Source organism: Phragmites australis, chromosome 21 (genome assembly GCF_958298935.1).
Source record: "Phragmites australis chromosome 21, lpPhrAust1.1, whole genome shotgun sequence".
In the NCBI taxonomy this organism is placed as follows: Eukaryota; Viridiplantae; Streptophyta; class Magnoliopsida; order Poales; family Poaceae; genus Phragmites; species Phragmites australis.
Window position 1 is genome coordinate 14,318,307 of NC_084941.1, and position 23,112 is coordinate 14,341,418.

The 23,112-nt window shown below is 46.2% G+C and overlaps 1 protein-coding gene and 2 pseudogenes across 1 annotated transcript; all 3 read left to right on the forward strand.

Annotated features, from left to right (window-relative positions):
• Positions 1 to 84: 84 nt before the first annotated feature.
• Positions 85 to 958, forward strand: LOC133903028 (protein trichome birefringence-like 8; annotated as a pseudogene).
• A 6,038-nt stretch (positions 959 to 6,996) lies between these two features.
• Positions 6,997 to 7,901, forward strand: LOC133902885 (uncharacterized). Its single transcript, XM_062344207.1, has one exon. It carries the CDS (start codon positions 7,127 to 7,129, stop codon positions 7,634 to 7,636), a length of 510 nt encoding a protein of 169 aa, XP_062200191.1. The 5' UTR covers positions 6,997 to 7,126; the 3' UTR covers positions 7,637 to 7,901.
• Positions 7,902 to 14,901: 7,000 nt separating this feature from the next.
• LOC133903180 (uncharacterized tatC-like protein ymf16) lies at positions 14,902 to 15,632 on the forward strand (annotated as a pseudogene).
• The last annotated feature ends 7,480 nt before the right edge of the window (positions 15,633 to 23,112 follow it).

A 23,112-nucleotide genomic window follows, 5' to 3' on the forward strand; every position in this document is an offset into this window, starting at 1 on the left:
AACCATCCCTCATGCTCTTGGCACACCGCACAGCTTGCTCGACCAATCCTTGTGTCATTCCTCGCTTCACTCCTCTCCCACCAAACCACCAAGGGTAGCCACTACGGCTCACGTCTGGACTCATGCACGCCGGACATGCACTCTTCTCCGTTCTCCTCTTCCTCGTACTCTCCATCTTCGCTCTCCTGCCACTCTGGTCGCCGTCGCCGCAGTTTTTCTTCCAATCTTGGCTGCCTCCGGTCAGCAGAAGCCGCACGGAACTCAACGGCCGTGCCAGCAATGGCTGCGATTATTCGGACGGGCAATGGGTGAGTGACGACACCGTCCTGACGACGTATAAGGAGGACTGCCCGTTCCTCGATCCGGGCTTCCAGTGCATGCGCAACGACCGTAGCGACTCGTCCTTCGGTACTGGCGCTGGCGGCCTCATCGCTGCCACCTCCCTAAGTAGGTAGCCACCGCCAACGGCATCATTTCCAATTTCTCCAGCTGTTCTTGTCCTTGTGACATTTTCTGATTACTTGTTTCAAATGGTTCAAGTTCGTTATATAGGTCCAATGCGATGGAGATGCTGGAGAGGAGCCGGAACGGCCGGATCGTGTTCGCCGGAGACTCGATTGGCCGGAACCAGTGGGAGTCCATGGTGTGCATGCTCGCCAGTGCCGTGCCGGCTGGCACGTCCAGAGTGTACGAGCAGTCTGGGAAGCCGATCAGCCGGCACAGGGGCTACCTCTCCATGGTTTTTGCCGACTACAACCTCTCCGTCGAGTACTACCGCGCGCCGATGATAGTGATGGTCGATCGATTCACCGCAAACGCGACGAGCAACGGCGGTGGCATGAGGGGGGCCATCCGGCTTGACGTGCTGCCACGGCACGCGGACCGGTGTGCTGGCTCCGACGTGCTCGTGCTTAACACCGGGCATTGGTGGAACCCGCAAAAGACCATCAGAGCGTAAGCTATGGTTGTGTTTGGGTGCTAATAAATTGCTACATTGTGAATCCTGGTACGTTGGCTTGTGTCATCTGTCGGTGAGCAGAGACATCTATTTCATGGTTGGCGACCGCTTGGACAAGGTCATGGACATCAAGGAAGCGTTTCGGTTGTCCCTGCAAACGGTGAAAGGTTGGGAGTTGAGCGGTGCTCGACACTCCAATAGCTTTTTTTTTTTGTTCAGGAGCTATTCTTCTTCACATTATGGGCAAGTATTTGTTTTTCTCAGTGCGTGTAATTAATTTTTTTATCACAGTTGTTCTTAAGGCTTCCAAGATATTACATGATCAATCATGGAAAATCCTATATAAACCAAACTAATATAACATTCAGTTGAGATTACTTGTACCGTGGCCGCTAGTCTACTGGGTAGTTACCAAGCTAAATAACTAAGTTCAGAACAATTATCATTATCTATTCCATGTACAATTTGCATTAACTGGCTGTGTTCTACCTGGAAATGGCAGCAACGGCAAATGGGACACACAGGTGGCTAGTGCCCAGACCAACTGATGTGCGCTTGTCTAATCATCCGAAAGTAATATGATAAGTCGATTGATGGAGTTTCGACGTTGATGATCTTAAAGCTATGACTAGAACAGATTGAGAACCCTCATAACCACTACACCACTACTTCATGATTATCAGCCATGTTAAGACGTGGTTGACTCACCAAGAAGGTTTTTCTTACAAGCGAATCGTGAATACAAATAAGAATATGTAGATGCAATATGAATATTGCTAATTACTAATGAAGTACTCTAGTTGGGTTCAACGAACCGATATACGGCGAAACTATCTAAAACAGAATAATCTATATTAAATTCGAGCCTAAACTATGATGGCTACTGTATATTTATAGGGGGATATGAGGAGGTCGATCTAGGGTTGTGCAGCCGTGGAAAGAGGCGTACACAATCTCGACTCCGATCCCGACACGATTACAAGACCCAACTAGGTCCAAAATGGTGGTGCAATATCTTATTTCTTTGACCCTGACTAAATTATAAGGAATATTTGGTCAATCCATTGGAAAGGGCTCGTCGTAGGCTTTTCAGAATGTCCAAGATCGTCTAAAACGAATTTTGTATGAGAGAGTTATGCCCTTTTACTGATGTGCTGTCCCGAGACTCGATCACGACCACGATCACGACCACGACTTTGACCACGATCATGACTTCAACCACGACCATGACTAGACCTTAGCCTCGAGTCCGAGTAGACTTAACATTCGAGGGTGACGTCTGGGTAAGGTTGTGGTGCTTGTCTCACATTGAAGTTCAATCGATTCCGCTGTCGCGTATCAAAGACGTCTTGTTCTTGTCACAAAATTTTATCATCTGCGATGGACTCCTCTTGCTCATGGGATGTGCCATGAGGATCCAAATGCCTATAGTTTGGTGGATGATTAACCACTCGATCGAAGCGTGTATTGAACATGACAATACTATCATTAAGTCGTTGCAATATAGTATTTTTCTCCGCAAGTTTCTTATCCATGTCGTTATTAATAGCTTGTCGATGACCATTCAACACCATTGTGAGTTCTTCTCTCAAAACACACTCATGTGCATCTGATGCTTCTCCTGCTATGATTAGTTGAAGATAGAAAATAATGAAAGATAAATTATCCCTATCGACTATTAGGTGGTGGAGGTGGAGTCACGCAATCTCAAGCGCCTTACCACACTCTTGCAAGTGTTCTTACCAATCACCGTAGTTGGTACAACCGATGGCTGGTTCGTGATACCTTATCAGGTGTGAGTGAGGTAGTTGCAAGAGAAGATACCATTCTGATCGAGAGAAGGTGTAACTTGGACATGCAATATTTAGTAGCAAGGAATAATAATTGATGAAATCAGGTTAGCAAAGCTGAATAAAAATCCACAGTACTCGTCACAGTTATTGGCCCGAACACGTTCCTAGAACTAGCTCAAGCAAGCCAAAAACTATATCAGACATAATCACAATATAACAAAATTCACAATACAAACTAATTCTCTCTCTTTCTTTCTCAATTTTTTTTACTCTTCTTTTTCACTCTTTGCTTCTTCTTTTTTTGGCACTCTTTGCTTCTTGATTGGTTTTCTTTTCTCTCTCTTTGTTTTTGCGAATGTGATAGAACTCAAAACTCTTCTACTACCTTTTCTAAGACCAGTGAGGTACGTGGGTCACAAACTTTTTTCGGAGAACAGGGGTATAAAGGTAATAAAAAGAAGGTGGGCGACTCCGACTAAGTGGTCGCGGTGACTAGATGGTCAGACCCAGAATAGGTGGTCGGAGTGATTGGTCGGAACCCGAGTGGGTGGTCAGATTGACTAGTCAGACCATGAGTGGGTGGTCGGATCCTAAGTGCGGACACAAAACTCGGCTTTAGCAGACTAGAGCAAGCCGAGTTACTCGACGACTAAATTAGCAAAGACTCGACACTAGAACCATGATGACTCGACCAACAACAAAGACACAAACGATGGACTCAAACTCAACAACGCGAAAACTGGAAAAAAAATTGCGAAAGGCTCAAATTGTTTTTAAAAGCAGAAGAACTAAAACATAAATCTTTTTACGGGCCAATTTCTAGACTCTAGGTAATGGAACTCGATGAAATAAAAGGGGTAGCTAAGATTACCTAACGAGCAACCGAAGCTCTAATACTACTTGATGTGCGCTTGTTCTATCTTCCGAAGGTAATATGATAAGTTGATTGCTAAAGTTTCAACGTTGATGATTTTAAGGCTCCAACTAGACCAGATCGAGAACCCTCGCAACTACTACACTACTACTCTGTGGTTATCAACCGTGCTAAGACGTAGTTGGCCTCGCCAAAAAGTCTTTTCTGGCAAGCGAATTGAGAACAGAAGTAAGAACTTGTAGATGCAATCTAAATATTACTAATTACCAATGAAATACTCGAGTTGAGTTTCAACAAACCGATAAATGGTGAAACTATCTAAAACAGAATAATCAAAGCTAATCCCGAGCCTAAATTATGACAGCTATTGTATATTGGGTTGATCTAATGTTGTGTAGCCATGGAAACAAGCGTACAAAATCTGGACTCCGACCCTGACATGATTACATAATCCAACTAGGTCCAAGACAGTGGCGCGATATCTTTTTTTTTTTTACTCTGACTGAACAATAAGGAATATTTGGTCGAGCTATATCTATTGGAAAGGGCACGTCGTAGGCTTTACAGAATGTCTAAGATCGTCTAATGCGGACTTCGTATGTAAGAGTTGTGCTCGTTTTACTTACGTGATGTCCTAAAACTCGACTATGAGCACGACCACGACCATGACTTTGATCACGACCACGACTAAAGCTTAACCTCGAGTCCGAGTAGACTTCCTTTGAGGTGTGACGTCTGAGTAAGATTGTGGTGCTTCTTTCACGTTCCTAAATAATAAAATATCACAGAAATTTAATAATAATTCATTTAAGAAAGCATAAACAGTAAAAAAATGAGTTCACGTGATCTAATTAACGTACACATACTCTTTTAATTAAACCTTATATAATTTAAAAAATATTAATAATATTGATCGTATCTAAAGAAACCATAAACTCAACATCAACGGAATCCACTAACCAATACCGACCAACCCATCGAAGAGTACTCGTGGATCAACGCGATGATCGCGAAGACGGTGGAAGGCATCAGGAAGCATGCAAGGAAGGCACATTTCTTGGATCACCCACATGACGGAGCTCAGACCGGATGGCCACCCGTCGCGGCACAAAGAGGCAGGAACGCCTCCGGACGCGCCGGAGGACTGCAGCCACTGGTGCCTGCCGGGTGTGCCGGACATGTAGAATGAGGTCCTATACGCACACCTCTTGTCCATGGGATATGACACAAGAAGAAAAGATAGATGATTAGTTGTATTGGTACTTGGTACATTGATCTGGGTGGCTTAGTCTAATCACTCTAGTTTGCTCGCATAGTACTAACCTGAAATGTTCTCCTGCAAATGTTATTTAAATTTGTGGTCTTTGAGACAGAATTTTCCACTAGTAGTTTTATCCTATGCCTGCTGGTATGTTTCTGTCCGATATGTGCGGTCTACGATATCCCGTCAGATATGTGGCGCTCTGTGATAGAGTCTGCTGGCATGTTTCTTTGCTTTTCTTTGCAAACCATCTACTAATTCTTTTATACACAATAACTAGTGTTATTTGGCTGGATCTTCAAGCAAGAAGACCCAACGGTGCATGCAGGGCAAAATTCATTCACTAGTTCGCCAAGGTTATCCATGGAGCGAAGAGTATATACTTCCGAGATATTAAAGAATGAATAGATCACTTGTAATAGGTCCATTTTATTTTTTCTGTTTTTTCCTTGAATTTTTACTTATATACTCTTTTTGTTTCATATAAAATTAATCAGTAGAGGCATGGTCCTCCTGTTTCATCAAAAAATAACATAGTGTTAATTCTGACAATAACACACCTAGTTAGATTGCACCAGATATACCCTCTATCACTACAAGAGATAAGGATATTTGTGACCAACATTTTTGTCACAAAAGACACTTTTTCGTTACAAAGCAGTGTTTATTGTGATTTTTTAGTCGCCACTAGTCGCCACAAATACTCAAGTCACGAATAGAAGTATCACTACTGGTCAACCTATTTGTGACAATATTCGTGATCATAAAATCGTATTAGTGACAAAAAATATTGTCAGTTATACTGATTTTAGTGATGAAAATTGTTATCACTTATACTTCTTTTAGTGACGGTAAAAGTTCACATAGCTACAAAGTATTTATGACAATTTAATCGTAACAATTATTATGGTAATAGTGATGACATATATGGACGTATTATATTAATGTTCCTTGTAACTATTTAATTATAATTGTGATAATTGGATCACCACACACTTATATTTTGCAAAGTGGCATCTCTCTCATCACAAATAGTTATTTTCTCACAATATGCAACACTTGCCACAAACATATTAGCATTCATCAATGCAAACAACCAAGGAGTAGAACTGACACATTGAAATTGTTGATTATTTTCCATACAAAAATGAAATGTACAAAATATCTAAAATGTTAAGCTTTTCTTGCTGCTAGATCCTTGAACTTCATTCATTGATCAATCGTAACTTGCAGACCATTCATTGAAGTTGTCATGGTCGAGCAAATCAAATACCCACAAGATTTCCGGATAAGTTTCTTTCTGTAATTTTGAAGCCTTACAAGTTGTACTCAGAAAATTGATGTTCCAAGCTTATTTTACTGCCTGCTATTTTACCACGAGATGATAAAATTTAAGTTTTATGTAACAAACAACACACAAATCTTTTCTAGGGGCGCGATCATGGAAAAAATCGCTAGTGAGAGTTATTTGATTTCACTTACATTCGATGGTATGTATTAGACTGAGCAAGGATTATCTGAGCCGTAGCTAATATTGAAATTTTCACAGCACCATTAAGTGTATTCTTCATATCATATCCGTGTGTGATTAATTTTGAATATGTCTCAATAATAACCAAAAATGGTGAGGTGTATGTACTTATAAGTATGGAACAATTTATACGCATTTGCTATTCTGAAGTCACCTGAAACTGTCGGCACTATTGACGATTGGTGAGACATGCCGCAACTCCACAGCATACACGTTAGCATAGCATAAGACCGACCACCTAAAATTGAACAAACCAGAACGTCCAAAACTTAAACTGATAAGCTTTCTTTATGCAATTCCTAACTTAGTTTGTTAAGGGTGTGTACATCTGCATCATTGAAGTTCGAGTATTTTTATATATGAATTTAAGTGTCATTTTTAAAGAATTATTATGTATGTCCTAAATGTCTTCACATCTTGTTGATGCAGAGACCAAAATTTATATTTTTATTATCTAAATGTAATTCCTCACTCCGTTTCGGCATACTAATAAAAAGTTACTGTTCATCTAAAAACACATGTTTCTGTTCACGTTTAACACTCACATGTCGTGTACGAGTATGCCCATATCTTTGACCCTACAAGTGCCCAGCCCGCTTCGCGCCAGCAACCAGTCCTCTCGTTCAAGGGAGGGAGAGGATAAGCCCCGATCCCCCATCCACTGAATCTCGCGCGCGTCTGGTTTCAGCAATCAGCAATCCAGACAACCATGGCGTCTCTAACCCTCCACCCCATCATCCCGGCCACCGCCGCTGCCGCTTCCACGACGTCGGCGCCCGCCACTTCCCGCCGCTGCCCTGCTGCCACACTTCGCCGCGGCACCCGCCGGTGCCTCATCACCTGCCAAGCGGAGCCCGGCGGCGGCAACAGCACCCTCGAGCTGGCCGCGGGGGCCGCTGGGCTGGCATCGAGCGCGACCGTGGCGTGGTCCCTGTACACGCTCAAGACGACGGGCTGCGGCCTCCCTCCCGGTCCCGGTGGCACGCTCGGCGCTGCGGAGGGGGTGAGCTACCTCGTTGTGGCGGCCCTGGTCGGATGGTCGCTCACCACCAAGGCGCGCACCGGGTCGGGCCTCCCGGCCGGCCCCTACGGCCTCCTCGGCGCCGCCGAGGGCGTTGCCTACCTCACCATCGCGTCCATTGTCGTCGTCTTCGGACTGCAGTTCTTCCAGCAAGGGTTGATCCCGGGTCCATTGCCATCGGAGCAGTGTTTTGGCTGATTTTGTAAATCATCGCACTGCCGACTGCAAAACTCAAAACGGTTTGGGTGTTACTGATTGTACAGAGATATCTATTCAACTACATCCATTGCCATCAGAGCAGTGTTTTGGCTGATTTTGTAAATCATCGTACTGCCGACTGCAAAATTCAACTGTTTGGGTGTTAATGATTGTACCGAGATATCTGTTCAACTACAGTATATATGTGCTAGTCCGCCTGTGATTGTAGATTTGTAGTGTTTCAATTGGAGGTTTTTCTTTAGTACTTCGCTTCTGTGATATTTTTTTCTTTTTGCGAAGTCATTAAAATATATTAAAAGGAAACCACATTACATTTTCATATTACAACAAAGACACTATGAAAAGAAAATTACACCAAAATCCTTTTAGGTCTTCTCCATCAAGGACAACGACTCCTCCGGTTGCCTTTGCCACTCAAGAACACCAGAACCGGATCCGACTCCACTGCTGTGTTGAAAAGGGGCACCAAACATTGGTAAAAGCCACAATAGCTAACACCTTGGACACATCATGACACATCTGGACCACTGAACGTGTATCGGTCGCCGCCTCGCCAGCCATAGCATGGAAGAGAGAACCCTGGCACCGACGACCAACTCGTCGGTCCAGAAACAAAATGCGAACATGGGGGGAAACACTAAGCTTCATCCCAATCGCAAGAAACAACAGAACCAACCTCCCTCGAACATCACCGGAGATGGAGACGACACTGCCGCAATCACCAGCGAAATCGAGGAGATTTGGGGAACATATCTATCGAGGGTTAATCCCTGACAATATTTCTGGGGTATATCTATTGACGAGAGTGTGATCAACATTTTCTACGAGTGTGTGTGTTTGTGCGAGTGATGAACTCAAGAACGCAAGGGGTTATCCGGGTTCAGACCTCACGTGGGATAACAACTTTACGTCATATGTATTTTCTTATGATGGGGATCAACTTGGTTACAGAAAGAGTTCCCTTCTTTACAAGTCTGGTCCTCCCTCCTTTATATAGTAGGAGGAGATGCGTATATACAAATAGTGCATACCAAAACTATGGCAGTGTCATTCCTGCTGAAAACCATACCACGAGACCATCATTATGGAGAGTGAGCATGCTCAGTCTGTTTGGTCATCTTGTGTGTCATGTCCCATTAACTGCATGTCGTTACGCCCACTTGTGAGACCATCGCACCCGTCTGTAGGGCCGTCCTATAGCATTAATTACTATGGGACGGGCCACTGCACCACTGCGCTGGCCACTACTCTGCTCATCGAAACGAGGTGCCTGGGGAAGGAAAACAGTTGAGTGGGCAGCACTAAATGATATTAGTCTGGTTAGGTGAATACCTGCTCCACGACTAGCAAGGGCTGGTGGTGGAGTTCCCTTTCACGATCAAGAGACTGGTCATGCAAGCCCTGCCAGAGTTGCGTGTCGAGGTCAGCTTTTGCTAATATCTACTACTAGCTGGCCTTTGCTGGTGTGGGCTCAAAGAACAGGGGACCCCTATTATTTACATCGATAGTAGCCTCCAAGGTCCCCTGAGGATGCGGGAGACTAAGTGGTTTTTCCATGTAGTCATGGTAGTGGTCTAGTCGTACACTTGGGCCCTAGGTGAACATAAGTTTCAGCCCATGGGGTGGCCATCGACGCTGCTCCCTCACGTGGTTGGCTCAAGAAATCACTTCCTAATGGGAGGTTAAACGTCCATAGAGAGAGAGAGAGAAATATGTAATGGGAGAGAATCGTGGGAGAGAGAAACATTAACTGCCACTAGACTTGAGAGAATTTTGGTTCCGTATGCGTGACCCTTTGAATTTCAAAACGGATGGACTCCGTGACAATTGGGATATCGTGCTGGCCCTACAAATCGAAAGCCAAAGGTTCCCCATGACCTTTGACCAATCTCTCCCAGCCTCCACACCTTCGCACCCAGAGCCCCTTGTTTCTATTGCTGTTTGTGCTTCTGCTGCCCCCTCCGCTGTATTCTAATGGCGCCACGCACATGCAAGGAGCTAGAGTTTTCGAAGTCCAAGTGTAACACAACGAGAATGAAGTAGATGAGTGACAATCATCAGCTCCCTCTTCACTTGTCTTTGGGGTACCACCTTGGGGAGGACATCCCTGCTCCCCACGAGAGGGAAATCGTGATGTTCGTCTCCTTCTTCTTGGTCAGCTTGTTCCTTCCTTTTTCGAGTTCTTCATCACCATCATTTCCTTCTACGATATCCGCCACCTCCATCTCTACCCCAATTTCATCATCATGTTGAGCATCTTTGCTCATATATGCAAGCATTTCATTAGGGTCGAGCCGTGCCTTGACATCTTTAGGTTCTTCTACATGGTCAAGTTACAGACCGGGCTGGCCACCGGGAGCTGCGGATTTTGCCTCCACGACGATGATGTAGGCTCGTACCTAGAGATGGGCCTTAAGTTGTCATGGTTGAGCTGGAGAGAGGAATGGTTCTATCTTGCGATAGAAGATTCCTTGGACAACATTCGCATTCTGAGACGATCGGCGTAGACCACCGAGCACTAGAGGAGAGCTCCCGTAGCAACTTTAGAGTTGCCAGTTCTCGCGGCATGGGTTAAGCGGCTTGCGGATGCCGGGTTGTTGAGGTTGGATGTTGTCCGCAACTACATCAATCGTTGGTTGTGCTCTTTGAGAAGGAGAGCACGTCCGGCATACAAGTACACTGAGAGTAATGATGTCACTCGGGAGAGCTCCCCAGGTAATACTGTAGCCGCATCCTGAGCATTTTTTGTTTTAGCCATGCGGCATCTTAAGTATCCCCCTCTTACCCAGATCTCCCTAACGAGGCCATCGATTCACGGGTTAAATTCCTGATGGCGACTATCTCGAGGAAGGGTGGCCCTCCGCATGATGCTCCTCCGTTGTGTGATCTCCCTTCGTCGGAGAGGGTTTGGATCAGACTAGTACATATAGCATTTTCTTGAAATTGTTACCTCTAAGCTTTCTCCTAGGTGAGGGTTTCATGGTCTGCATTGCTGCAGGGTCTCCCCAAGGTCGACGTCCTGGGTCCGATGGGGGTTGTTTGGGAAATCAACTCTAGTGCCTAGTACCACTTTGGTTGGTAGTCAACCTAGTCGCGGTGACAATCAAGCTACCTGGAGCCGGATATCTACCACAGGTTGAGGTCCTACATGCGGTGCCTGTTAGCAGAGGGTTAACCAACCTTGCCCCAATTAGGTTCGCTCTGACTAGGTCCATACTGACCAGGTCCGTACCGACCAGTTCCGCACCAACCAGACCCGCCCCAGTTAGAGTCACTCCGACCAGGCCCGTACCAACCACGTCTGTCCTGACCAGAGCTGCCCTGACCAGAGTCGCTCCGACCAAGCTGGGGGTGACTAGACAGCTACTAGCCAAGGCTCTGTGTTGGCAGGGAAGAGAGAAGCGGAGGTCTTTGCTTTCCTGGAAGCGTCCAAACGTGCCCTTCGCCCACGCGGTAAGCTTCTTCGTTAGGCTTAGGTGCTCTAATTTTTTTTCTTGATTCCATAATCTGTTGTTCTTGCAGGTCCTCAAATCCCTCACATACCCCGATCGCAACTCCTCTGGCGCCTTAGCAAGATGCTCCAGCCCCTAGCCTCCAGTAGCTCCGACGCCAAGAGCGTTGGTCATGTATTCCGCGCTTGAGGAGTCAGTCATCGAGTCCACTCCAGCCTCTGACCTGCTTTACTTGGTCGCCAGCCTTCCTGCCTCCATCCGAAGACTGATCATCGAGAAGGAGGTGACGGATAGCAGGTGTGCCGAGCTCGAGAGGCTGTGGCTGAAGGGAAGGAGGCGGGACACTTACTTCAGTTGGAATATGCCAAGCTTCAATAGGAAAATGCCGTGCTCATTGTTGAATGTTCTCAGCTTAAGAAGGCTGAGGGAAAGACCTACGATATTCTTGGGGAAGCCTTTAAGGTGATTCGACGACCCCTGAGGAGCATCAGACTGGACGCCCTTGACCTGAAGGACAATAGGACTGCTCAAGGTTGGGCTTATGACATCCACGTCTTGTCAGAGAGGTTGGCCCAGCTTCAGGGCATTCCGACGGCAAGGACTAAAGGACGTGATGATAGCGGCAAAAGCCGCGACCGCCTACATTCTCAAGTGCTACCACTGTCACAACCACAACTTCAACCTCGAGATCGTCCAGGAAGGGGTCATGATCGCTGGTCCCGTAAGCATGGAGAGGCTAGAGGTAGAGTGCCAAGCGTCGACGAAAATATAGGGTGTATCTTCCAGGTGGAGACCATCGAGGAGGCCATAGAAGAAGAGTAAACCTCAAACTGTAATTTAGGCTTGCATTATGTATGAATGAAGCTTTTGATTTCTCTGATGAGCTTATGTCATTGCTATGGTCGTAGAGCCCAAGAATTGACCACCCCTCCTGCTTGCTCCGAGCCCCCGACCACGCCTGTTGATAGCGCCGACAACTAGCATAGTCTGGAAGCGGTGGCCGAGTGCGAGCTTAGGTTTGCAGTCGAACGAGACATCCTGCAAGGTGATATTCGATGTGTGTTGGCTCTACCACCATTAAGCCATGTATAGTCTCAAGTTAGACAAGTGAGACTTCGACCAGCTGACTCCTGCATGATTGTACGACCTGTTTCTTGACCAGCTTGTCGGGAGGAGCTGTTGGCTGTGAAGAGAGACTTTGATCGAGTGATGAGGGAGGAGAACCAGTGGCGAGCACATTTCTACGACCGCCTCAGTCTTGCGTTCACTCCCTTCAACTCACTGCTCTGGGCCACTGGTATTCAGATCCGCCCCACTCCTGGAGACACCATAACTGGTCATGTCAACTGGTTCTTGGCGGCCTTTGAAGAGGCTGCCTGGGAACACCAGTGATCACTTGTTTGCGACCGCAATGCATAGCGCCTACCTTGCCTTCGCTTATGTAAGCGAGCACTTTCCCGACCCAGACCTTGTTGGATGATCATTGACAAGCTATTAATGACGACATTGATAAGAAGGTTGCAGGAACAAATACCGTATTGCAGCAACTCAATGATAACATTACAATGCTCAATACACGATTTGCTTGGTTGGTCACTCAACCCCTAAACAATGGTCATATGGACCCTCATAGTACAACCCATCAACATGACAAGTTTGTCACCAATGATGAAATTTTGAGGTAAGAACAAGACACCTTTGATGCATGAAAACGGGACTGATTAAACTTCAACTATCAAGGTATGAGAGGTAATAATTTTCAGAAACATAACCTATATGTTAATAATGATCCATTTGCTAAGGTTAAGTTTACTATGCTATATTTTGCGGGTGCCTATGATGCTGAAAAACTAAGGCCTAGTACGATCCAAGGGTTGCGCCGCGAAACTTCAAACCCAGAGACCTAGTACTTCGACGTGTCCTAGCTCCGGGAAAGGTGTGCAACAAATGGGAAGGCCCATACCTGGTCCTCAAGTCCAACAGGCCCGGCTCCTACCGCCTGGCCGATACAGAAAGGACCCCTTCAAACACAGTTGGAATGCGGTGACCCTCCGTAAGTAGTATGTGTAGGGGGCCCTAGGCTCACTTCTCTCCAAAGGTACAGGAAAATAAAAAACCATATGCTTACACACCCATAAATAGCCACCAAGCCAGCAAGACCAAAAAAAACCTCCAAACAAAACCCTCGAAGGCCCTCTGGCACCTTGAAGGTGTAAGTCTCCGTGCTGGACAGGCATTCCGTCCGCCATCTTTAAGGTCTCACTACCTACGTGGTGGATAAGCAAAGACCGTTTCAGCATCTAGAAGGTGTAAGTCTCCGTGCTGGACAGGCATTCTGTCCGCTATCTTTAAGGTCTCGCTAAGCTACGTAGTGGATAGGCAAAGACCGCTCCAGCATATTGAAGACGCAAGTCTCCATGCTAGACAGGCATTTCGTCTGCCATCTTTAAGGTCTAGCTAACCTCCGTGGCGGATAGACAAAGACTGGTCCAGCATCTTGAAGACCTAAGTCTCCATGCTAGACAGGCATTCCATCCGTCATCTTTTGGGCCTAACAAACCTAAAATGGCAGATAGGCAAAGACCGCTCCGGCATCTTGAAGGTAGTGCCTTCATACCGGACAAGCATAACACCCTCTGTCATTTCTAAGGCCTGGCTGACCTAACATGGTGGAGGGATAACCCTCCAGCACCCGTAAGACTAAAAGTCTCCATGCCAAAATCATCTGGCCCTTTCGATATCTTGAAAACCTAAAGCTCCGAGCTCCCTACTCACACCTACTGCAACGCAATGCCCCTCGAATCTCACACCCCGTGGTCGCTAAACAGCCGCAGGATGCGAAGGGGCTGGGATAATGGGCACAGGCGAAGCGTCGATGTGATCAATCATATAAAAAAGAGAGAGAAAAAACAAAAAAAAACAAGCTAACACAACGCAAGTTATACATACACAACATACAAAGAGTTTTTTTGCATACAGCTAGACGATGTACATCGAATTTATGCCCAACAAACTTGCTACCCTGTTGCGCCTCCCTGTAACACTACGGGAGAACGAGGGTGCCCGACCACCATGCCTCTTGGGAACACCGCGGCACCTAGCGAGTCGTCCCCGGTAACTGCACACAGGAGGCCGACACGAGCCCCCTCTGCAAAAAGAGCCACTGCCCAAAATGGAGACTCAGCCTTGGGAAGATGAAGGATCCGCCGGGAAAGGATACGAGTTGACGGACGAGAAATCCCGCTCTTCCTCCTCCTGCCCCTCTGGCGAGGCCTCCGCGGCCTGTACCTCCTCCATCTTCACCTCGTCCAGAATAGGCTCAAGAATTTCTGAAGGTACTCTTCTGTCAGAACCCTGGGGAAGGACAAAGCATTGTAGGAAACATGAGTTGGCAACCTCCCGGGCTGTTCGGGCTGCACAGCAGTAGTCCCTTGGAACGAAATATACATTCGGAGCAGACACAAGGGGATCCTCCAGCTCGACCTTGACCAAGACATCAGTGGCCAGCTGTGGATCAATACGCCCCACGAAATCGTTGGGCATAACGCAACGACTCCGCCATCGAACGGACGGAATAGCCCCGACGCTCCGGACACACTCGATCCCTCCCTGGAGGCACTATCCAAGATACAGACGAGATCTCCTTCGACCTCGGGCCGCCATACCTATACACGTAGATCAGACTCCAGTTAACCACAAAGGAACAAAAATTCTAGAAACAACATAGGCAAACTACAAGAAGACAGATGTGGTTCCATCAAATAAGGAAAAGACCATATACAGATGCCTCCAATGCGGTGGTTTGCTGGGGTTGACTTTTGCTGGTTTACGCGTTACTGGTTCCCAGAAGAGTCAATTTCTCCATTAGCTAAACCCTTTCTTACCCTACCTTTGGACTTGTATATTGTTTGTACACAATCAACAGAGGCCCCCCAACATATGTTGCAACGTCTTCAATAGCATGCTCTTACTTCATCTTTCCTTTAATAAGTCATCAAATTTGGTGCTTTTTGATCCCCAGTTGCTATGGGAAACAAAGGTAGAAATACAATGGATTCCTCCATTTAAGTGGTTCTCGCTTCTCCTTGTCATGTTCCTAACTCCTCCCCGGGTAGTTTCCAATGTTTGGCACTTTCCATACTTCGTGGGTGCAACATCAACAAATTCGCTCATGATCAAGTTACAACCTAAGATCTATGACTATATTATGTTAACTATTCGTATTTTGTTCATTCCATCGATATGCTCCCAGGTACCTGTAATTGTGATCTATTTGCCAGAGCCAAGGGGTCTTTCTGTGGAAACCTTCATGAGCAATCATCATTTTTCGATGGTTTTTCCGCTTATCACAGCACCTCTTTCCACACCTCCGGATATCTGGTGCCAAATCGTCGCGCCTTTCCTTATATATTCGATAATCAAGTTCGCTATCTTTGTGGCATTGATTGTACAAGTTCGTGAAGAGGGTTGGACGAGTAGAATGAGGGAAAGCAGCTCGATCGGGAAAAAGGAGGAGTAGACTAGCCCCCTTAGAACTGAAAAAAGTCACTATCAATAAATTCATGAGCAATTCTAAACCAACATATGCGATTCATTCCATAATGATTATAACAAACAGAAGATTCCTTGCCTTATTTTTGGGATGAGTGATACATCCGGTGAGCGCCGGTGAAGAACGCAAGGAAAGCTGGAGCTCGGGCATTGAACTATTCCATCAAGCAAGAGAAAGGAGTCAAACAGGGTTGTCAAAGTGGAGAGGTCGAGCGATCATCGGCCCAGTGTCCTTTGGAGGAAGTGGAAGCGCGTCTGGTAGCCGTGGCCCTGCAGGTCAGTAGTTTGGTCGTGATTTGTCGGGTCTAGTGTTTAGTTCTGAGTAGCTCATTTTGTCCTTTTTTGTATTCTGCTGTGCCTTGTAGAAAGAAATTTTGACAAGGGCATTGCGAGATGGGGGCGCCAGGCCCTTGCCGCGACCCGTGACGAGGTTGAAGGCATTCGTCAGGCCTTGGAGGAGGCCTGGAAACAGGTGGAGTCTTCAGAGGGTCTACGGCGGGAGGAGGTTTTGAAGCAGGAGCGCGCGGAGGCAGAGGCGTAGAAGGCTGTCGAAGACCTCTGGGAGGTGAGGGAGTTCGCTGATACGGCCAACGCAGTCGTGTGTCAGCCGAAGATGATGTTGAGACCCTTCGGGCCACGGTTGGCGAGGTGAAGTGAGAGCTGAAGGAGGCTTAGACATCGGAGGGGGTATTGCACTTGGAGTGCCAGCAGTTAGCTGCACTTGCGTCGGGGGTTGCCCAGATCACCTCTAATGCCATGAGGAGGCTAAGGCGCAGAAGGCTGTCGAAGACCTCCTGGAGGTGAGGGAGTTCGCTGTTACGGCCAATGCAGCCCAAGTGTTAATCGAGGATGATGTTGAGACCCTTCGGGCCGTGGTTGGCGAGGTGCAGTGAGAGCTGAAGGAGACTCAGGCATCGGAAGGGGTACTGCACTCGGAGTGCCAGCAGTTAGCTGCACTTGCGTCATGGGTTGCCCGGATCACCTCCAATGCCATGAGCGGCCTTGGGGCCAGGTGTCCGCCACTACCCTTCAATTCGGAGGCATTGGTTGTACCTCTCTTCTAGCTTCGGTCTGTTGTGAAGGTCATGGTTAGAGCTGTGGAGACCTACGCGAGGTCCAGCGCGCGCGTGGCTACAGTGCTCCAACTAACCGTGCTGCACCAAGTAGGGGTTGGTCCCCTTGATGTACTGGAGCAGTAGGTGCCGGACTCTATGATCGAGGGTTTTCGGCCAATGGCACCTCCGGTGGAGATTCGTGTGGCTCTGGAGAACTTCCGCCATAATTTATGGGCGAGGCATGGCCGAAGCATGACGCTGCGCTACATGGCAGGTCAGGTGACTCTAGGCATTTCGGGGGGTCTTCACCCGGGTTCTTTGTCGGGAGGTCCGGCCCTTCATCCGAAGCCTGCAGGCGCACCGTGACCCTTTGGAGGCTTTTCGCGTCATGCCGTTGCTCCGCAAGAGCAATCTCTGTGTGTGGACGCCCCGGAGGTGTAGCTCGGTCACAGGCTGTCTATTTTTTGCCTTCTTTTTATAACACATTGATTTTCAGAATTTACAACTTTTTAAATTTTTCTAAGATCATTGAATAGCTTCACTAGTAGTATAGGTTTAAAACCTATTTTCTTAATTAATCAATATAGGTTATTATTTTGTGTGCATTGCATGCTGATTTTTGTTAGGAGATAGGTAAATGCATTAGAGTTCTTTTTCTTTTTCTTTCTCTTTGGTGTTTTGAGTGAAAAAGATTTTGAAAAGTTTTTACAAAACTCAATAGTGAATTAGTTAAGGATCTTAACGGTTGGAATTCAAAATCTTTGAATTCATCATCTATTCAATCCTTGACCATACCTGATTTTTCTCTAGTTCAATTTAAATTTTATCCAAATCCTTGTTTAAAGCCAATCTCTCAACTCTCTCAAATTTTATACAAATACAAATTCAAATTCCTTATCTACTCCTATTCTTGTTCAACCTCATTTTTCATTTCTCTTAAATTCACTCCAAGCTCAATTCAAATTTAAACCCTATTCAAATTTCTCTATAAAAGTTTCGTTTCTAAACCCTAGATATACTTAAAGTGTCTTTGGGCTCAATCTGGCTCAACTCCAAACCCTTAGCCAAGTCTTCTAGATGGCCACTTAAAGAATTCACAAAATCTGCAAATTTTCGCAGAGTCCTAGACAGTATCATCTTCCCATGAAGTTTCAGAGTTCAAAACAGCCTCAAATGCAAATCTTAAGAATACCAAAGTTGTAGTTCTCGTCAAGAGATTCGATTTGAACCTATGAAAGTTCCCTTTTGGATAATGGAGCAATGATTTATCGCCCCCAAAATCAGTGTTGCGCAGATAAGTCTTAGTTCAAATAGTTTATTTTGTGGTGCATTTTTGGAAATCAAGATAGCGTTTTCAGAAGTTCCAATGAATACCAAAGTTGTAGATATTTCCGAGTACTACAACTTAGAGTCAAAAAACGTCCAATTTAGTCTGGACGATGGAGATATCATGCTCGAAATAGAGAGCTGCAAAAAAGGAAAGCGTAACTGACTCGAACTCGGATTCGAGTTCGGCTTGGACTCCACCTCAACCAGCCGCTCCTAGCCCTATAAATATGAGTTGTATGCCCTCTTCTACCCCTATTCCATGTACCTAAGTCCTAGACGTCGTTGCTTCCCTGTCGATGTGCTGCCGTTTGCCAGAGCCTCCGTCACACTGCCTGTGATGCGCTACATTGTCTTCTCTGCAAATCCTCCTTCTTCGACCATCAAAGCAAGGCCCTAGCCCTAGCCCTAGCCCTGGCCAAATCCCGATCTACGCTGCCAAGGTCATCGCCGTCGCGGACAGCTGCGCTATAGCCGATTGGCATCGATGTTCCTGGCCAACTAGTGCACCGTTCGCCATGCCTTTTCACCAGTGCATGTCCCATGATGTTCCCCACACCCTCACCAACTAGGTTAGCCAGTAGAGCAGCCAAACCACTGGAATCAACGTCGACATGCCCGCTGTCCGGTTTCTAGACGCGTTCACGCGCACACTGGATTTGCATTCGCATTCCCTGTCAATCCAAAAGCCGTATAGATGTACCAACCATGTCACAGCGTGTCCCATAGAGTATTCTACATGAACCTAGGAGCCCATCCCCGTTTGTGCAGCGACACGACCGAAACGCGATTGCCAACCATAGCATGTCACAGCTGTCACCCATCTCATCTCCGTTGATCGTTCTTCCTCTGAGGGGATGATCTACCAAAACCCATGCTGTAGCATTGTGTTCCCAGGATATATGAATGTCTCTGTTCAAACAGTTTCTCAAATTTTATAGCCAATCTCCTAGAATGCAAGCATCTTCATTGCTGCATCTGTTCACGGTTACCACCAAACCTAGCAGCAGTCATCGCTATTTTGCCGCTACCACAGATGACCCCTTCCAAAATGAACCATACCACTGAGTTAGTCCTTCCACGTTCTACGCCATGCTTCCCTCGTTTCACTAAAATGCCATCGAAGCCTGACATCGATGTTAGTGGCCACGTGCCCGATCGCCATCTCCGATGAAACCCGAACCACCACCACTACGCAGACTTACTAGTATTATGCATAACCTCGGCCATTTTGATCCATCATAGGTGGTCAAGACTAGATCTCAGCGTATCTCTTCTTTAATCCAAGATGGTACTTGCATAGCATGCCAAGTCAGCGCCACATCAGTCTCCTTAGCCTAGTCAACGAAGTCTGGTCTGCCTTACACTTTCTGAATCCTATGCAATGATGTTGTCAAGCCTCATACAGTGATTGTGCAATAAAATCTTTTCCTATAGGAAGATAACTTCAGTAAACTAGTCTTTCCTTTCAGTTGATTCGTCTGAAAGCTCATTCTCTTTTCACCTTAACTCCAATTTAGGCAATTCTTGCATCTAAATGTTCCTAAAATCATACATATCCAACCATAGTATTTTTAAAGTGTTTTAATGATGTTCTTAGTGTTTTCCTTTGTGTTGTTTGTTGGTAGTTCTCGCGATTAGTCGATAACGTTACGGATGAGTTTAAGGGACTTCAAGACCAAGGTTTCGTCAACAATAAGTAGCATTGGATAAAAGGCAAGTGGTCTTGATCATATTGAACCTATGATTTAAACTGTTATGTTTTACAAAAATGCATGTAGTGTCTGTCAAATATGATATGTAGTCATCTATGTTAGGGTTTTCCCTAGATTTTTTCTTATCATCCTTTGGAACCTAGATGGTTTATGGTTAGGTATTTTGTTGGATAGATTGCTTAGGCATTCTTTTGGGATACTAGAAAGTGTTATAATCTTGACTAATGAACATATGCAACAATGGTGGTTAACTTGTTAATGGTCTAGCAACATGAAACCTTAGGCCTTGAGCAAAGTGGTTTTGATGGTTGTCATGGTTATGATGTTGGTAGTATTTGCTCAAGTAACCTAAGTAAGGACCTGTTCATAGAGCGACAACCCAAGAAGTAACGTACCAACCATGAGGCTGATATGTGTAAGGTGTGACATGCTAGTTAGAGCCTATCTAGTGTGTACTATGTCAGCACAAAAGGGGGCTTTTGGGTAGGACTTGAACTCACATAAATCTTGGTGGTGAAACCTAGTGGGCAGATGCATACTGGATTAGTCTCTGGTTAGTGGAAAAATGTCATCTAGTGATTTCTTGGTGGAACACCACTGGCGTGTGTTAAGTGTCTTGCAAACATAGTAATATAGAATTCACTGACTTGTGGGGAAAGCTGGACAACCTCTGCAGAGTGTAAAAACTGTTATAACAGCCATGCCTATGGTTATGGGATACTTGGATCCTCACATGATTAGTGAGTTGTGGTTATGACTTTGGATGTGATTTTGGTTATAGTTCAGGGAGTACTAGACGGTTATGGTATGCAAGGTGGGGAGCCTTGTATGCTGGGTGTTGGATTGTATGGGTTACATTGACTTAATATTTGTTTAATGTTTTTTGAGTCCAAATATGTTTTCATTACTCGCATTTACGCAAATATACCATGTGTTAGCCTATTCTTGATATAAGCCAGCATATCATTATCTTTCCCACACTTGCTGAGTGCGTCATCTGCTCACACTTGCTATTTTCCCTATACCATACGACATATGTGCTTCTACTCAGCGAGTGAAGATGTTGAAGACAATTAAGGCGCGGTTGTGACGTTCTAGGCACGTGTCTCCCGGTCAGTTGTCTGCGGTGTTGTTGGGCACCAGTGCTTCTGTTTCGCTGCAGATATCTTCATAGAAGACAATATATATCAATTGCTGTAAAAGTTTAACATTTATTATTGAATAAAAGTATTGCTTTTGTTACTCACCTGTGATATCCTTATGTGTGTTGAACATCCTAGGCACACATAAGCCGCATCTGGTTTTGTCCGTTAAAACCGAGTGTGACACTTTTTTTTCGAAGGGGGTCCAAGTCTTAGTATGTTGACTACGCCCTTCTGCTTTATGTATTTGGGTTTTTTCTTATCTAATAGAGCCATGTCTATCTTCTTGTGGTTCGCTATGTTGTTCTGGAATATTCGTGCCTTTGAGGCTAACTGGAGGCCGATCTGTGTATATAGATGCGGTGGCCCAAAGCTGGAAGGGGCCTCGCTCGTATCTGGGATGGTGCCTCTGGGGAGGGATCGAGTGCGTCCGGAGCATCTGGGGCCACTCCGCCTATCCGATGGTGGAGTCGCTTCGTTATGCCCCGTGATTCCGAGGGGCGCATGGATCCGAAGGTGGCTGCGATGTCTTGGTCAAGGTCGAGCTGGAGGACCCCCTTGTGTCTGCTCCGGATGTATATTTTGTTGCAAAGGACTGCAGGTGTGCAGCCTGAATAACCTGGGAGGTTGTCGTCTCATGCTTCTTTGAACTCTTCATCCTCCCCATGATTCTGACGGAAGGGTGCCTTCAGAAATCCTTGAGCCTATTCTCGGCGAGGTGAAGGTGTAGGAGGTACAAGCTATGGAGTCCCCATCGGAGGAGTAGGAGGAGGAAGAGCTGGATTCTCGGCCTTCGACTCATATCCCTTCCCAATGGATCCTTCGTCTTCCCGAGGCTTAGGGGGCTTCGTCCCTCCGTAGAGGGGATTCGCGTCGACCCCCTTGCATAGTTACCAAGGTCAATTCTCCAGGTCCCGCGGTATTTCTAGGTGGCGTGGTGGTCAAGCGCCCTCGTCCTCCCGTAGTATTTCAGGGAGGCGTAACAGGCTAGCAAGATTGCTAGGCATAGATTTGATGTACAACGGTTAGCTGAATGCAAACTTTGTATGTCATGTATGAATAAACTTGCATTGTGTTAGCTTTGTTTTTTTTGGCATTTATAATTTATCACATCAATGCTTCGTTATCATATCAACTATTCGCTTGTGACCTTATCCCAACCCTTCGTATTCTGTGGCTGTTAGCGGCTGTGGGGTGTGAGATCCGAGGGTTACTGTGTTGCATTAGGTGTGAGCAGGGAAGAACATATCTAACGTTTCGATGTGTGACACCTTGTAGTATGGAGGCTAGTCCGTCAACATACCGGGGGGGTCAGATGATTTTGGCACGGAGACTTTTAGTCTTCAAGGTGCCGGAGGATCATTACATTGTATGAATCCTTTTTGGCACAGATGCTAGGCCTTCAAGATGCTGGGGAGATTATCCCTCCGCCATGTAGGTCAGCTAGGCCGTAAAAGATGATGGAGGGTCTTTTTCCTATCCGCCATGGAGGCAATGCCTTCAAGATGCACGGTCTTTGCCTTGCTGCCACGTAGGTTAGCTAGACCTTAAAGATGGCGGAGGGATATATGCCTGTCTAGCATGGAGGCTAAGCCTTCAAGATGTTGGATCAGTCTTTGCCTCTCCACCACGTAGGTCAGCCAGGCCTTAAAGATGGCGGAGGGATATACTTCTCCAGTATTGAGGCACTGCCTTCAAGATGCCTGAGGGATTTTGTTCTTTGGCATGAAAGCAATGCCTTAAAGATGTCGGAGGTTTTTACCTCTCCGGCACAGAGGCAGTGCCTTCAAGATGCTGGAGGGTTTTTGTAGGTTTTGTGTGGGGTTTGTTTGTGGGGTAAGAGCTTTTTTGGGAATTAATACCTCTAGGTTTGGTGGCTATTTGTGGATGTGTAAAACTACAGTTTTTTTATTGTCCTGGACCTTTAGAGAAGACTGAGCCCGGGGTCCCCTACACATAGTATTTGCGGAGGGTCTCCATGTTCCAACTTTGTTCGAGGGGATCCCTTCTGTATCAGCCAGGCGGTAGGAGCCGGGCCTGTTAGACCTGAGGACCAGGTATGGGCCTTCCCATTTGTTGCGCAGTTTTCCCAGGTCTAGGGCGCGTCAAAGTACTAGGTCGCTGGGCTCCAAGTTTCGTGGCGAAACCTTAGGATTGTACTAGGCCTTGGTTTTCCTGATGTAGTGATCAAGATTCTGGATGGCATGGAGCCGT